Source organism: Cricetulus griseus, chromosome 2 (genome assembly GCF_003668045.3).
Source record: "Cricetulus griseus strain 17A/GY chromosome 2, alternate assembly CriGri-PICRH-1.0, whole genome shotgun sequence".
NCBI classification, from domain to species: domain Eukaryota; kingdom Metazoa; phylum Chordata; class Mammalia; order Rodentia; family Cricetidae; genus Cricetulus; species Cricetulus griseus.
Genome location: NC_048595.1, coordinates 165,499,304 through 165,515,846, shown reverse-complemented (window position 1 = coordinate 165,515,846; position 16,543 = coordinate 165,499,304). Strand labels below are relative to the sequence as shown.

General features: G+C 42.5%; 1 protein-coding gene across 1 annotated transcript in view; it reads left to right on the top strand.

Moving 5' to 3' along the window:
• The window catches only part of Cfap53 (cilia and flagella associated protein 53), a 46,615-nt gene that overhangs the window by 20,838 nt on the left and 9,234 nt on the right, over window positions 1-16,543 (top strand). Inside the window, exon 7 of the mRNA XM_027397905.2 lies at window positions 13,274-13,376. Coding sequence (XP_027253706.1) covers window positions 13,274-13,376 — 103 coding nt within the window. The remainder of the gene's footprint in view (window positions 1-13,273; window positions 13,377-16,543) is intronic.

Below are 16,543 nucleotides of genomic sequence, written 5' to 3'. Positions count from 1 at the left end.
GGATCATATCCATCTTATCTTTGCCGTTACTTTTTATAAGTTAGTTGTTTACTTAGCATTTAATTCAGAATGATGGGTTTCACTGTGACATTTTAATTCATATGTGTCATTATATTCTGCTCTCATTCACCCTTCCACACCATCCTTCTGTCTCCCCTTCTCCCATGCTCTTACATTTAACAAAGCAAAACATTTAGGTATCCATCTGTACAATGCCATGAATGTTGCAAGTACTAAGACCCCTATAGGCAAACACAATGTGGAGTCAGACCAGATTGATAATAGATAGTTTAACTAAGAAATAGTACTCACGTAGATCCACTTAGCCAGTCAGCAGGGAGCAAGAGAAGGAGCCCACGTGTGTGCCCTTGAACTACTTAAACCTTTCCCGCATCACTCTGACCACGCCCAAGCAGGTGTGGTCAGCAACACCTGGTCCAGCCCCAAGCAAGTGTGGTTAACGTTACCTGTGACCACGCCCAAGCTGGCTTGGTCAGCGGTACCTCTAGTCATGCTTTCTCTCTAGAGACCCCTGCTTTTGTGAATCTTGTGTAATTAGAACAGGAGACATAAATGAAGGAGAAACTTTGTATCCTAGCAGACACTGTCCAGTTGCAGGGGAGGTGCTCTCAAGGTGGAAGAGCAGAGTGCGCCCTACTGCTGTCTACCTTGATGATTAGAAAAGATAGGAAACATGGAAGGCAGTCACCCGCTTCTTCCTGCTCCCTTTCATCTGTCCCTCTTTTCTTTCTGTCTCTCTGTAACTTTGTGCAAGTCATTTTTTAAAAGCCTGAAATGTGCTGAACCATGAGAATCCTAGGTGTCTGTTGAAGTCAGCTCAAATGGTTCATTCACTCAAGGCTTGTTGTGTTCCCCATGCAAAGTTCATCCTTCTCTCCAAGGCTTTAACTATTTGCCATTTTGATGACTGATGGGCTAGAAGGGTCTCCATTCAGAGACCTTTCTCAAAATCTGGGGAGGTCTTCTCCCTTTTTCTATCAGCAGTCAGTCTACATCAGTTCCCAGGTGTTTCATAAGGAACTTTCAACTAGTCTTATGAGGGTGAAGTTTAGTTTAAGATTTCTGGAATTACATGTACGCTGAGTTACCCCCATCTCATGGACCTCCCTGGACCAAGTTGCCCCATGCTAAGTGAAGGAGTCTATTAACTCTGTTAGAATCCAGAGCAGACCCTTCTCAGGTCATGCCTGTCTGTAGCTGTGTCTTCCTCCTCTCTCCAGCTGATTCTGCATACTGGTCCTAGCCTAACACACTACCAACTGTATGATAGATACACATTAACTAAATGGGCCTCTCCTCCCTATTCATGCCACATTCTCAAGGTTGTGTATTTCTTTCTCAAATGAAAGACCCCCCCTCCACATGGAAATCAGAGGCAGTCTGACTGCAGGTGTGTACTGTGGATTACTGAAGTCTCTAAGGGACCTCTCCTCTACTACTTGGGCCTGAACTCTCCCCCAGAGTTCCTGCCATACTGGTATCTGCCTATCTTTATTAAAATTAACATTTCCCCCAATAAATTCCTTACCCCAAAGGGTAATTGAACATAGTGTCCCTCGTGCTCTCTGAATGCAAAGCCTTTCCAGTGAGATGCTCAAAGGATCCCCTGGAGACCATGGATCTTACAGCCTCACTGTGTCTACATTATAGCTTCTTATGGTTTCCCACTCATGACCCTTTCACTCCGGAAATTGTTAAACAGCCCCATGTATATGAGTGTATAAAATAGGTACACAGATCAAACATGAACTGAAAATATATCATAAGTAAATTTATTTGATAACAATTCTTTAGTATATGTATATTTTTATCATTTATTAAAGACAAAACCAACATTGCATACTAATGAGATATTCTTGCTTATTTTGCATAAAGAATGAGGTCTTGGGGCCTAATCTTGGTTGAATATTTGATAATTCAGGACTGATACCACTTTTAATATTTTTCAGAGTTGTCTGGTATTTTTATTTTATAACCATCAATACTGAGAATACCATGTCACATGAACATATAATTCAAAACAGCAGAATTATATTGAAGGCTGTTTCAGAAATTGTTGGGAATTCTGCCCTAAAAACCAAAGAAAAATTCATTTACTGATCTATAAAAATGAAACTCAAAAAATGAAACTCACGTCAGCAATTCAAACATCAATAATAATACATTAATCAGTAATCAAACATTCTAACATAATATAATTGAAAGATCTGATACATACTGAGTAATGTTAATAAGAAAATAACTGAAATCTTTGTTTATTTCTGTGACCCACACAGTTTAAGGATTGACCTAACTGGGGCAAGGGGGATGAAGAAATGATAAACTAGTACATAAAAGCTGGGGTGTTGTGTTGTGGTCTGGGCTGTCATGGAGATGCAGTGACAGCAGCTTGGAGCCTTGGCACATTTATCGGGTGTGTTAGCTAATCTGAGTAGAGGGTCTCTGTAGGGAAACAGTCTCAGGATGAAGTTTTTTACTTTGTGCACACACTGGTTTTAGCTAGAGGTCAAGCATTTCTCAATATCTGCACTTGGACCAGAGAAGGACCTGGCTGTTCCTGAGGATCTGAGGCATTGGCATCCCTAACTTGGTTCTGCTCTTGTCAACAACACATTTGCCCAGGACTTCATCTGCCACCTGTGTCTTTCCCTTTCTTATTTCTTAACCGTTCCCACTCCCAAGGAAGCTTGACTTCTAGTCCCTGCAGCAGCGCCACTTATATCATCTCTAGAACCTGACTGAGGAGAGAAAAAACAAAACAAAACAAAACTCAGTGTTCACAGTGTGATCAAATGTCCTATAAGAGAATTCCAAAGCAGCTAGACTATTTTACACTCCTACCAGTAATGTGTAAGGGTTCCTTTTCCCCCAGATACATACCATCAGCTGCTATCATTTATATTCTTGATCATGGTCATTCAGACTAGAGTGAAATGGAATTCTAAAAGTAGTTTTAGGCCAAATTTCCTGATGGCTAATGATATTGAACATATTCTAAGTGGTTTCTAATAATCTGTATATTTTTTCTTTGAGAACTCTGTTTAGTCCCATAATTCACCTTTTTAATCAGGTTGTTTCTTTATTTCATTCTCTGTATTCTCAAGTTATTAAGCTTCTGTCAGATATATAGTGCTGTTGGGGTATCCACCAGAGGAGACTGCTCAGGCAATAGAAAGTCTTTATTAGCCAGCCAGTGACTGCACTGGTATTGAAAGACCCTGAACCCCTAAGGGCCATAAGATCCCAAGGAGCCCCTGAGACTCAGAAACCAGACCAAGAGCTGCAAAAGAAAGAGAATTTATTGAACGAATGCGCATTCGGGTGTCAGCAATACCGGGAAAGCTGCACACCCAGCAAGGGTTATAGGCTCCTTTTATGGGGAAAACCCGCAAATCAGCATACATGCATGGGGTACAATGTGAACAAAGTATGATCTCATGTTAGAGAGGTCACCCAGGTGTGACCTGTTTTTCTACAAAGGAAAAACCACAGAATGTACTCTGGAAAGTCCCTGATTATCTATTGGCCAGGTGTGACCCAAAAAAGATTGTTTGTCTGCCCTGGGTTGGGGCCAACTTTGTTGTCATGGGCCAAGGCCTGTGGGAAACTGTTCTCTCTGTGAACTAAAATCTTTCATTCCCCCATTTTTTTTTGGGGGGTGAGGTTTTAATCCTAAAACTTAGGTCCTTCTTATTGCCTGAGAGCCTGATATTGCTGATTAAGAACTAGGGCTTGGGTTATGAATAAGCGTTCTTTAATAAATCGGAGTAGGTGATTAAGAATGCATGGCCCAAAAGTCAGCAGTAGTAAAAAGAATAAGCAGGGGTCCCACGAGTATGGAAACTAGAGTAGTAAGCCAAGGGGATCCCATTAAACCATCCTTTAAATTAGCCTTGTGGGGACTCTTGTTCCTTTCATTGCTGGTTGAGTCTCTTCCTGAGCTTGGCCATGGAATCTCTAATAACTCTAGAATGGTTAATATAGAAACAGCATTTCTCTTTCAGGGCAGCATAGAGTCGCCCTCCTTAAGGAAAAGGAGATCAAGTCCTCTATGATTTTGAAGGGCAACCTCCGCTAGAGAGGCCAAATGTAAGGGGCCATGGGCCCAGAACTATGTGGTTTAAAGCCCACCTTTGTAAGCCTTTAATGACCTTTAAGTTTGCTGCTTAAAGCCAGCTCTGTGAGCCTCCTGTAACCTGTAATTAGACACGGTTTGGCCTAGCGGAACTGCTAACTGCTTCTGTTCCGAGAAAGGGCCGTGGGGCTTTCCTATTCGATGTTCCGGGGAAAACCACAAGATGTTCCGGCTGATAAGAAGAATGTTCCAGCCCCAGCAAACACCAGATGTTCCTTCCTGTTATCCCCCCCCCCTTACCCAATTTCCTTGTTGCAGGGCTATATAAGCCCACTCTAAAGCCTTGATAAATGAGACCTTGACATTGCACAGACAGACTCTTGTCCTTTTCTTGCACCGCTTGGTCTCCTTCCCTTCTCTCACCCATGACTCTTTCAGGCAGTCCCCCTTCGGACCCTGAATAACTGGACCCACGGGACGGGTCAGCCAAAGTTTTTTAGTTTTGTGATGGATCCTTTTATGGATTTAGTATCTTCATTTATGGCTGTTTTTAGCTCGTTGTAGTGTCGGGGCCCTTGAACCAGCACAGCGGTTCCTGTGTTGATCTCGGCTGTTATACCTGTCCCTAGGAGGAAGGCCAGGGTGAGGGATATGGGTTTTCTCTTAATTCTGTTAGGATATCTCTCATATATTTTATAGGCCTGTTTAAGATAATCAGCAGGGTGGTAAGACATCCAGGGAAGCAGGCGAATCAGGACATGGAAGTCTTTGGAGGCATTTAAAGTCTGAATATGTATATATGGTGTCAGCCCGGTGTTATAAGTCCATCAAAGTCCAGGCTCAGGGATCAAGTAGGTGGATGAGCCTAGATAGGAATTTGGCCTGACTGGGGGCGTAGGTGGTCCCTGGTCCCCAAGGACTGGAATGGGCCTATGGAGTAGATCTCCCTGGGGGCGACCATCCGGGTGATGGTAAATAAGTGTGACCAGGTCCCGCCGACTCCTGTTTCCCTTTGTCTGTACAGAGAATGACCAGTGGGTTGTATCTGCCCCCTCCCCCAGCCCCGGGGTGGCGCCTTGGTGTTAACGATAAATCTTTCTGCCAAAAGCCACCTCAGCCTACTGCCATGTGTGAGCTTTATGCCAGCCGCAGAAACTTGTATTAGGTTCAAAGCTGCTTGGCCAATGACTAGGATTCCTCATCTGTTAGCTCAGTCTTAATTATCATAAATCTATATATTTTATAAGACTTACCTTATCGGACACCTTATTGGCATCTCTCCTTGCTGGTGGATCACATCGTGCCGCTGGAGCAGGAGCAGAGGGGAAAAAGAGGGACCCTTCCTGTTTCTCCTTTGCTTAAATATGAGTCTCCTTGCTCCTTGCTATGTCACTTCCTGCCTGGATCACCACTTCTCTACTACATTTCCCAGAATCCTCTTTGACTCCTAGTTTGTCTACTTGCTGTCTCATTGGCCAAACAGTATTTTATTTAACAATCAATAAGATAAACATACACAGTACATTCCCCATCATCTCCTCTTTTCTGCCTAAATAAAAAGGATAACATATTTTATAATAACTGAAGAAAACTATAACCATAACTATCTGTCTTCAACTCCATCAAAGACCACAGATGGAATATATATAAACTCTAGAATTAACAGAGACATCTCGCTACCTGGATAGTCAGCCAAAGTTCCTCTGTAACATTGGGACATCCATCTTCAGCCTATAGGCCACAGTGTGTCTGGCACACTTCTCCATATCACTTTCTTGTTGGTCCTGCATGTCAACCGGAACCCTTCAGTACTGTCTTGTTTTGTCCAGTTTATTCAGCAACAAATACTCCAGGCAAGAGCAGTTTCTTGCCCAAATGGCTAATCTTGCCATGTTGAAAGCAAACTCCATAATGAGTTTCTTCGATGCCCATCCTCCTTTCTGACGGAATTGGTGTGCCAGGAGCAGTTGTGTCTCACAGCCAAGAAAAACCCTAAACCATTTAAATGCCATATTTCTGTAGGTCTTTGAAAGGTTTAAAGAATACCTATCCATCTCAAATACATCTCTGTATATCTAGAAAACCTAACTAACCTAATTATAAATTCTGACTATTATAGGTAAAAGATCTGTAGAAGCACAATACCTAAACAAGAGGAGACATGTACATATCACAAAATTGACCTTAAAGTTGTATCAATAAATGAAAATCTATACCAATGCAAAGTATTCATTCCTATATCCTATTCCCCTTTTCTTTCTTTAAAAAGAGATTGACTATGCTCATTATCATTTATAACTAACCCCATTTAAATGAAAACAAACATTTATAAACAATATTTGGGAATATGGGCGTCATTCTTTCTAAACTGCTTCCTGCTGATTTGGGGCGATGTTCATACCATTGGGATCATGATAAAACATAGAAACCTGGCCAAGTCCTTGCTTTGGTAGTCTGTAAGGCTGTATCGTCTCAGCTTTAGGGGGTCTTGCTACTAACACCTGTGCTGACCAGAAGTGAGATGATGAGGGCAGAAGAGCTCTCTCTCTCTCTCTCTCTCTCTCTCTCTCTCTCTCTGTCTCTCTCTCTCTCTCTGTCTCTGTCTCTCTGTCTATCTCTCTCTGTGTAGTTCAGGATCCATATTAAAATGTGTTTTCCCTTCGTCTCCATTATATAGGTATACCTGGGCCAGAATGTGTACTGAGATACATAAAAAGGTTTTCCTTGGTTTGGAAAGCATCAGAAAAGGCACATTTAGTAAAACCATTAGTACATGCTCAGCAGTGGTCTCACGGGCTCAGTTATATTGCTTTGTCCATATGAGTTAACCCACAAGTCAGAATAGTGGGCATCAGAATAAAAGACATGCCTAGATTAGGTTTGGATATTACACAAGTTCCAGCCTTTTGTAAGTCCTCACAGTGAGTTTTGTAAGTCAGTGACCTGACAGTCTGGTTAGTTCCTATCCCTATGTAGTAAGGGGGTTAGGGGTCTAAGTATAACCAGAAATCCTGGATGATTTCTGGTTGGGGATGATTAATTAAGCAATGGACCATGTCAAGAGTAGATAATAGGGATGGGGAGTCTCTGCTTCCTGGGTAGTGAGAGGTGAGACTCTAGCTCTGGTTGTGTCAAGTGCTTTTAGGAGAGAGTTGGTCAGGCCTTGACACAGATAAATTTGGGGTCCGAGGTTCTCCCTGTTTCTCAAAGGCCAGATTTGTTTTTAAGGATTTTTTTTTCAGGAAAGCCTCAGTTTCAATACCCCAATTTTTGCAATGGAAACTCCCTTGTTCTTGGCAACTAAGAGGCCCAGCCAAAGGACGTGTGTAGAATTGTAAACTCTGAGAAGATAAATTCTTGTATCTTTCCTTTCCCCCCCAGTAAAACAGGCATTTAAAGTGGGCATCAGTGAGCAAGGCCAAGATGAATATAGGTTACAGGTCTGTAGTCACACTAATACCTTCCTTGTGTCTGTCTTTTCAGTTCCTGGGTCCAGACCTGAGGGCAGTGGATGTTGGACAACAACCCTGTATTTATACTAAACATAAGGCTCAGGAGGAAGTAGAGGGGCAGGGAGTGTAGGTACCTGGGGCCAATAAAACCTTAGGGGGTTCCTAGTTCTGACAGTTCATTTGGTATCCTCTCTGTAGCTTCCTCTTTCTTGACCTGGGTGTGGTGGATCCATGGTGTAATTTCAGCTGCTTTCACAGCTGTAGAACTGGGGAGAATCACCTTGTAGGGTCCTTTCCAAGTTGGTTCCAGCACCACTTTGGCTACCTGCTTGACCCAGACAGTATCACTGGACTCAAACAAGGGAAAAGTATGGTGGACTTGAAGGTCAGTTGGGTCTCTTGGATAGTCTGATGAATAGACTGTATAGAAGACTAGAGGGTCTGTAGTGACTTGAGAAGGGAATGGTTAGAGAGTTCTGCCAACTCCTGGTCTCTGAACTTGGGAAGCAGTGGGGGATGTCTTTTTGCTTGTTTTGTTTTTATTTTATTTCTTTTTCTTTTCTCATGCAATATATCCTGGCAAAATCCTCCCCTCCCTTTACTCCTACCAGGCCTCCCACCTCACACTTACCCTCTCCCCAAGATCTACTGCTCCTCCATTTCTCTTCAGAAAAGAGCAGGCCTCCCAGTGATGTCAACTGGACATGACATAACAAGATGCAGTAAGACTAGGTACAAACCCTCATATAAATTCTGGATGAGGCAACCCAGTAGGAAGAAAAGGGTCCCAAGAGCAGACAGAAGACACTCCCACTCCCATTGTCTCACCAAACCCCAGTCTAAAAACACAACATATATGCAGAAGACCTAGCACAAACCCATGAAGGCTCCATGCTTGCTTCAGTCTCTGTGAGCCCTTGTTAGCCCACTTAGTTGATTCTATGAGCCATGCTTTCCTGGTCCTTGACACCTCTGGCTCCTACCATCCTTCATCCATCTCTTCCACAGTGTTCTCCCACCTCTGCCTATTATTTGTCTGTGGGTCTCTAAATCTATTCCTATCAGCTTCCAGAGGAAGCCTCTCTGATGGTGATTGGTCTAGGCACCAATCAAGAGTATAGCAGAATATCATTATGAATCATTTCATTGACTTGTTTTCGGTCAGTCTATTTGGTTCTATCCTAGGTTTCTAACTCATCCAGATTCCAGTGTCTGGCCATCCAGGTAGTATCAGACACAGTCTCTCTCTCTCTCTCTCTCTCTCTCTCTCTCTCTCTCTCTCTCTCTCTCTCTCTCTCTCTGTCTCGGCACAGGCCTTAAGTGTGCATTCTGCTTAGATGTCAGGGGGCCCTGAATGAGAGGCCCAGCTTTCCAGGCCTCAACACAGGGATCTATCTGGACCATAAATGGGAGTCAAGGGATGAAACAAGCAAGCTCTCTGGGAATGGGGACAAGTGGAGTTTGTTTTTTATTTTTTGTTTTGATAATTTTTCTGGGCAACCTGTTGAAGCCAAAAGGATTCAGGTCCCCAACAGGAAGGGGCATAGACAACACCATGGAGGGGGGTATCTCATACCAAAGAAAGCCATTGGTCAGTACAGGGAAACAAAACTGACAGAAACACACACACACACACACACACACACACACACACACACACACACACACACGGGTGGCCACCACACATTTGAAACAGTCAGGGGAATCTGGTGACATTTCACACAGATTTTGGATACTTACTGAATAATGGTGATGTTCAACCTCTCCGATGTGTCCTAACAGAAGGTGCCTTATCCATGGGGCAAGAATAAGACCACTGCCAAAATTTTTGAGCCAAATTTGAAACAAGCTTTATTAAATACTGGCCAGGATGATGGACATTGGCCAAGCCCATACCCAGGACTTCCAAAGAATGGCATCAAATTACATTAGTCAGAGGCTTACAAAGGCAAAACCCATAGGGCTACAAACTTGCCCACCTTCATCCAATAGGGGCAAGCATGCATCCTGACGTACTTCCTGCCTATGTGTGATAAAACACATCCTGTGTAGTTAGGGCAACCAAGCTTGTTTACAGAAGCGAAAACATGTGACCTGTTATTTTATGTGAACAACAGCCCCTAGCATTCCAGGAAGTTATCTGTCCTTGGGCAAAGTGGGTCTTACAGGTTAGAGATACTGTTTTGTAGCTCTCTTAAAGCACAGTAATGTAGACTTGAAACATAACTTTAGCCCTCACATTACCTTCAGAGGTGGCATACCAGGCAACTTTCTAATTTATTTCCTTTTGGGGTGGAGGTCCCAGACTTCCCCAAAGTGTTAGGCAGTGGTTGATCCAAGGGAATCATGGGGATCTCAGGTAGTGAACTCCCAAGGAGCCCCTTGACCACCACATTCTTCCTGTTCCCAGGGGTTCTGAGACCCCAGTGTCTCAATGTCTCAAAGTCTGGTCTTTAGGATCTTGGGGGAACCTCGAGAAATACGGGGTATGCACAGACAAGGGTTTAAACCAATAGAAAGTCTTTACTAGCTGGCTGTTGACTGCACTGGGTGTATCAGGATCTCACTGTACCCCAAGCCTTTCTAAGGGTGAGCTTTTAAGCACAAAAACCATATTATGAGTTGACATTCTTGGCTTAACAAGAACCGTTAGCCGGAAGTGGATCTACAGAAGTAGAAACACAAGGTCAATACGTTTAGAGACTTTCCCAGAACTGTGGGCATTAATGATTTAGGTCTTCGTTTTCTTTTTGGCTAGTGAGTACTATCTATGTGCTGAGTTTTATGGCCTAAATGGTACCTCCATCATGGACTTACTTGTGTTAAGACCAGGGGGCCTGTTACATGTAGCTGCAAAGTGCTTTCTCTTTTCTTTAGCCCTGTATCTTCACTCAATTAGCAGTTTGTTTTGCTATTTTGAAGCTTTTAAGTTTCATGAGATTCTCATTTGTTATTGTTGGTGTTATTTCACGGAGGAGGTAAATTCAAAAGTTCCTTCGGTGGTAGCCATCTTGACTGATTGTCAAGAACATATTGTGGCCAGGCCTTAGTACACAGAGAAATCAGGCATATGGTGTCAGATAGCCCCAATTTGAAAAGATTTTGTAAAAGACACCCTAAAGGAGTTTGGGGGTCTGGCTTTGACCCACAGCTGCCTATTTCACAAGCCTGTGCAGGAACACAAAGCCTAAAGCACTGAATCCAGAACTGTAGACTGTGGGTCAGAAAAAGGAGGTTTGTAAGGTGTACCCTTGAGCAGGACATCTCCTACAGAAGGGGTCCCATGGAACAAAGGCTGCCTTTGTTCCTGTAACATGTGCGGGTCCTGATGCGGCCATGTCTTTGGAAAGTTACCCCGAAAATCAGAAGAGGCCCTAGGCCTCTAAGGCGGTGACGTGGAAAGGACAGCTCACCGGGCAGAGAGTATGTGCAGGGGTGAGGGTTGTTTTCCCACCATGCGGCCCTAGGCCGAACGCACCAGATGAAAAATTTCTGTACCCTGATATTAAGACTCTCTGCCGATACAGTAAAACAGATCAGGCCGAATTAAAATTTATGAGTAAAATGCTCCTGGACGGTCTCCTGGCCCTCAGAGAGGAGACAGGAAAAGGAATTGGAAAACCGCATGGCCTTTTTGCAAGAGGCAATTTAAATACCTTGTAGGCGTGGTCTTGAGCATCTCTGGAGCTTCCATTTCATGGGCTTTCTGAGAATGAGCAGGGTTTGGAGTGGGGGAGAGGGGAGGCAGAGTTCCACTAGGACAAGTATGATATCCTCCTGGCTTGTTACTTCAATGAGTATGAAGTGGCCTTTATCTCCTCCGAGTAGCTTTGGTTAGAAGTCTGTTTTGTCAGATATTAGCATAGCTATGGCTATGTGTTTCCTAGTTCCATTTGCTTGGAATATCTTTATCCCTTCTTGTATTCTAAGTTATTATTTGTCCTTAATGGTCTAAGTGTAGTATCTATCCTTAGAGGAAGCAAAAAGGTGGATACTTTTACCTTTCTTTTTTAATAAAAAAATATCTTAAAATCATGTAGGTTTGTGTGTTTGCATGTGGATATGTGTATGTGCGTGTAGGTGCCTTTAGAGGCCAGAGACATTGAACCCCTGGAGCCTGGGTCACAGCCAGTTGTGAGCTGCCTAAATGGAGCCTAACTCTGGTCTCCTAGAAAAACTGCAAGTGCTTTTAACCACTGAGTCCTGTATCCAACCCCTGCATCCTATTTAATAGTCTGGGTTGTTAATCTGTATCTTGGGGGGGGCAGTTAAGCCCATTAATATTCAGCTAATACTGTAAGATGTGTTTTAATTGCTGTTGTTTTATGATTTTTTGATTTTTTTTTAAAAGATACTCTTTGATCGACTGCCCTGATGTTGTTCATTTTTCTCTGTGGCCTCTTAGGTATGTTTATTCTTCTTTTTGGTCTGAAGTATCCCTTCAAGTATCCTCTGTGGGGCTTGCTTAAGGGTCATAAATTCAGTTTGTTTTTTTATCATGGAAAGTTTTGCTTCCCCTTCGTTCATAACAAAGAAGGTTATGCTGGGTATAATATTCTGGGTTGGCCATTGTGTTTTTCCAGAGCTTTGAGTATCTATTACCAATATTTTCTAGCTTTGAACAATTCTATCAAGAGCTGCTTAGATGGCTCATGGCATCTTACTACCAAGTGTGGGATAATCTCTTTTGTACACTGTGAAGATGTGACTTTGCCAAGGCTCCTTCTGATTGGTTTAAATTATTCTTTGAATTCTTTGAATTTGTTTATAACTGTCCTTTTGAATCCTATGTTTTCTATCTCATCTAATTTGTTCTTTGGGATTATCATTGTGCTATTGGTGCTTGCATGGGGCATACTGTCTTTTTATTCTTTTTTGCCTCAGGTATATTTCCCCAACAAGTCCTGGGTATCTGGAGTTAGCTTGTTGGTTGTGACTTTTGCCATGTATTTTTAGCCTATAGGTGATCTGTGTGCTAGACCACTTGGGAAGAGAATGGAGTATAGGAGGTGGATGGGGAAAAGGAGACCCTCTTACCATTCCCCACTGTGATGGAGCAGGCTTCCCAAGCTAGGGAGGGATGGAAGGAGTGCCTTGCCTGGTCCCTAATTAGCAGGTCTGGCCAAGATATATTTTAATCTGTTGTGAAAGGCCACTCACAGATTTTTAATGCAAAACGACGAGAAGAAATCAGTGTAGATCACAGTGTACAAGAAACTTTATTCCTAGAGAGAAGTGCATCTCCCTTTTGTTTTTGAGACAGGTTCCAACTATGTTATCTAGCTGGTCTTAATGTCCTGAGTTCAAATGATGCTCTTCCATCAGTTTTCCAGGTACCTGGGGCTACAGGTGCACAGCTGCATGCCTAGCTTGTACTTCTCTTTTCTTTTGGTTTTAAAAAATTAATTGAATTTACTTATTTGTTTGTTTATTTACTGTGTATATATGTGTGTGCATACACTTATGCACCATGGCACATATGCAGGTCAGAGGACAACTTGTTAGAGTCAGTTTTCTCATCCCACCAGGTTTCAGTCCCAGGGATCAAATTCAGGTCTTCAGGCTTAGCAGCCTTTACCCACCAAGCCATCTCAACTGGCCCTACTTCTTTATTCTTGATCCAAAATCCACCCAAGCTATTCTAAAGACAATATGACTTTACTGCCCAGAAAGGTATCAGCAAGTCTCGCTTGAAAAACAAAAATCTTTCTCTTGCCTTTCTTAGAGGAACGAAAACTCAAAGAACAAGAAAAACTGGCTATGGAACAAGAACGTATAAATGAAGGCCTGAAAGAGCTCAACTGCGAAGAGATGAAGAATTTTGCCAAGTATGATCTCATTCTCTTTATTACTATTTCTTATGTAGAGAAATGTATCTTTAGCAGTCTATGGCCTTAGCCACCTCGTCCCATGAGAAATGTATCTTTAACATAAGGATAATGTACCACTAATCCATATATTACTGATATCATCTTATATTAATACTACACTGGCCCTTCTAGAACCTCAGAGCTACTAATAAGATTTAGTATAAAAATAGGCACAAGCTGTGTTGGTAAAGTCAAATGCCACTGTTATCATGGGTGTGAATATACACATTGGTTATTAAGCCGGATGAGCATCTTGAATAATAACATAAATTTGCAAGAAGTAAAAAAAAATAAGTAGTGTTGTTATACCAGGTTCCAGAGACTCCAAACAGACCATCACAAGGAGCCAACTCTGATGCAAAAGCCAAGGTTTCTTTATTGTTCAAGCCATCAGGGATCCCACTCGATTGAAGGGAGTGAGACCCTCCCATCAATAATTAAGGGAAGCTTATAAAGGGAAAGACCGTAAAGCTGAAGGCCACAAATTACAAAGTTTCCATGGTTACTCAAGGTCGTTACAAAGTACAAAGTATAGCAATAACTATATATTTTAAGCAAGATACATTTGAGCAAGATAGGTCAGGGGCATGGAGTCTCAGGCTCATGGGGTAGCAAGTTTGCCAATTATCCCACAGGCCAGGGAACTTTTACAACTGGCAATTAGTGGTTATCTGGTTTTCTGTAGAACAAAGGAATGTTGACACAGATGGTGGCACGCTAACTCCCTTTCTCTAAGAGCTGTGCTCAGGCTCCTAGTCACACACTCAGGTTAGGGAGTCAAATTCTCTTTATTATTAGAAATTCCCTTTTTTCTCTGCATATGTTCAGCGGCCCAGGTCTTTAAACATTTATTAATTTTATTTTGGCCTCTCAGTGTGAGTCAGCTTTCTAATACTGTGACAAATAAAGAAAACAATTCACAAGTATGCTGAGGCTGGTGTGTTTGTGCTCACCACAGCCTACAGGGTAAGGATCCATGGGAGACAAGAAGGTAGTTTGGTTCAATACAACTTGGTAGCACTGCTGGTTCAAACTTTGAGAGTCTGACACTCAATAGTGTATTTTAGGCATGTTTAAGCACGATTTGGTGAAAATTTTCCTGGTGGTACTTAAACCAGTTCTGTGTGCATAATAAAGCTTAAGACATTGAAACTCTTTGTAAAGTACAAGTGACACTTGCATGAAGTTGGGTTCTATAGATTGAGACAAACAAGTACATAATAAGGGTCTGGGGGAGGATCATTGTGGTCTCAGCCACATAGACAGCACAAAGGTCACCAGGCTATTAACCATACCCACTCCTGGGCAGAAGACAGATCATACACTCTCCTTCTGAAGAGACAGCTCTGTGTTTAACATGCTTGGTTTCTCTAGTGATAATCTGTGAGCATAAGAGCTTCTATGCCTCCCATACAAGGAGAAATGCTTCCTTCCTTCCTTCCTTCCTTCCTTCCTTCCTTCCTTTCTATTTTGGGGGTTATAACAAGGTTTGCTGATGGCTTTCCTCATCCTGTCTTTACATTCTTACCCTATATCAGGAAGTTTTCTTCCTTCTTTCCTTCTTTCCTTTCTTTGTTTCTTTTTGAGTGTAGGGGTTGTAGTTTTTCAAGACATGGTTTCTTTGTGTTTTTCTGGCTGTCCTGGAACTCATTTGTAGACCAGACTGTCCTTGAACTCACAAACATCCTCCTGCCTCTGCCTCCTGAGTGCTGTGATTAAAGGTGTGCACCACAACCACCTGGCCAGTACTTTTTCTTTTTAGAGAGTCTTTCCCTCACAGTTTCAGAGTTTCGGTGAATTATCACTATCTCTTTGGACCTATAGCAGTGCAGAAAGCTAATCACTTCATGGCCAAGATACAAGAGACAGGGAGAAGAAGGAGCTGAGGTCCCAATATTGCCACCAAGGTCAAGATTACAGTGACCAGAGGACTTCCCAGAGTGTTCTACTTAAAAGTGTCTGCTACCAGGATAGGGGACTGGGCAGGTGACTCAGTGGATAAAGGTACTTGCTGCAGAAACCTGAGGACTGGATCAGATAATAAGAACCCACATAAAAGCTGGAGGCAACCAGACACAAAGATAGGAGATCCCTGGTGGAAGCTAGCTAGGCTAGCCAGATTAGTGAGTTCTAAGTTCAACAAGTGACCCTGCCTCAGTAAATAACATGAAGAGTGCTTGAGGAGACACCTGGTATAGATCAGAGTGGTTACTAGCTAAATTAGCATGAATGGCTTATATGCACAGCACTCTTTGTATGTGTATCCAAGATTAAAATTCTTATGTGTTTTAGTGTTTTTGGAAACACCACTGTCCTGTAAGTCTTCTGTGGGATCACCGTGTTTCCTGATGATTACCCAGTCAGGCTTAGGTGGAAAAGCGGGCCACCTTCTCCTTGTAGCTTTCCTCAATACATTTTCATGGGGTGCAGTAGAAGAGGAGGGCCTGTATTCTCTAATTCAGTCATCCTCTCTGCTTTGGGAGGAGGAAGGCTTTCTGTTCATTCATTGATTCTTGGTGCATTTAAATATGTTCTTTTTTTTTTCTACAAGAGTATGATTTTGTATCTAAGCTTTTTGCCAGTTTGATTAAAAAATAGTATGTAGCTGATCCTATTGACATCTAATTACTGTTTCTGCTCTAGAGACCTGTCTTATTACTCTTGCCCCCTCCCCACCTCACACACACACACTCACACACACACAAAAAATCCTCATGTGTGTATGTGTGTAATTTGCTGTGGCATGCTTGGGAAGTCAGAGGATAAGTTGTTGGGGTCAGTTTTCATCATCTATCATATGGGTCGAAGGGGTCAAACTCAAGTCATCAAATTGGGTGGCAAGCTCCTTAACTGCCGAGCCATCTTGACAATTTACTATTTTGAAAAGTTTATTGTTGGAGATTTGAAAACATCTTCATAAATAGCATCCCTTCCCACTCAACATCAGGTCAACTGTGGGATAAGAAAAGGGTGTGAACTGGAAGCATTGTAGACTCCTATTACTGCCTGAAAACGTTCAAAATTTGTGGTTTAAATCAGCTTAAGTTGGCAAGGCTCCACTCTGTGATTCTTGCTTAGGACAGCTCATGTGGTTGAAGCCAGATTTGAAACTGAGGCTGAGTACA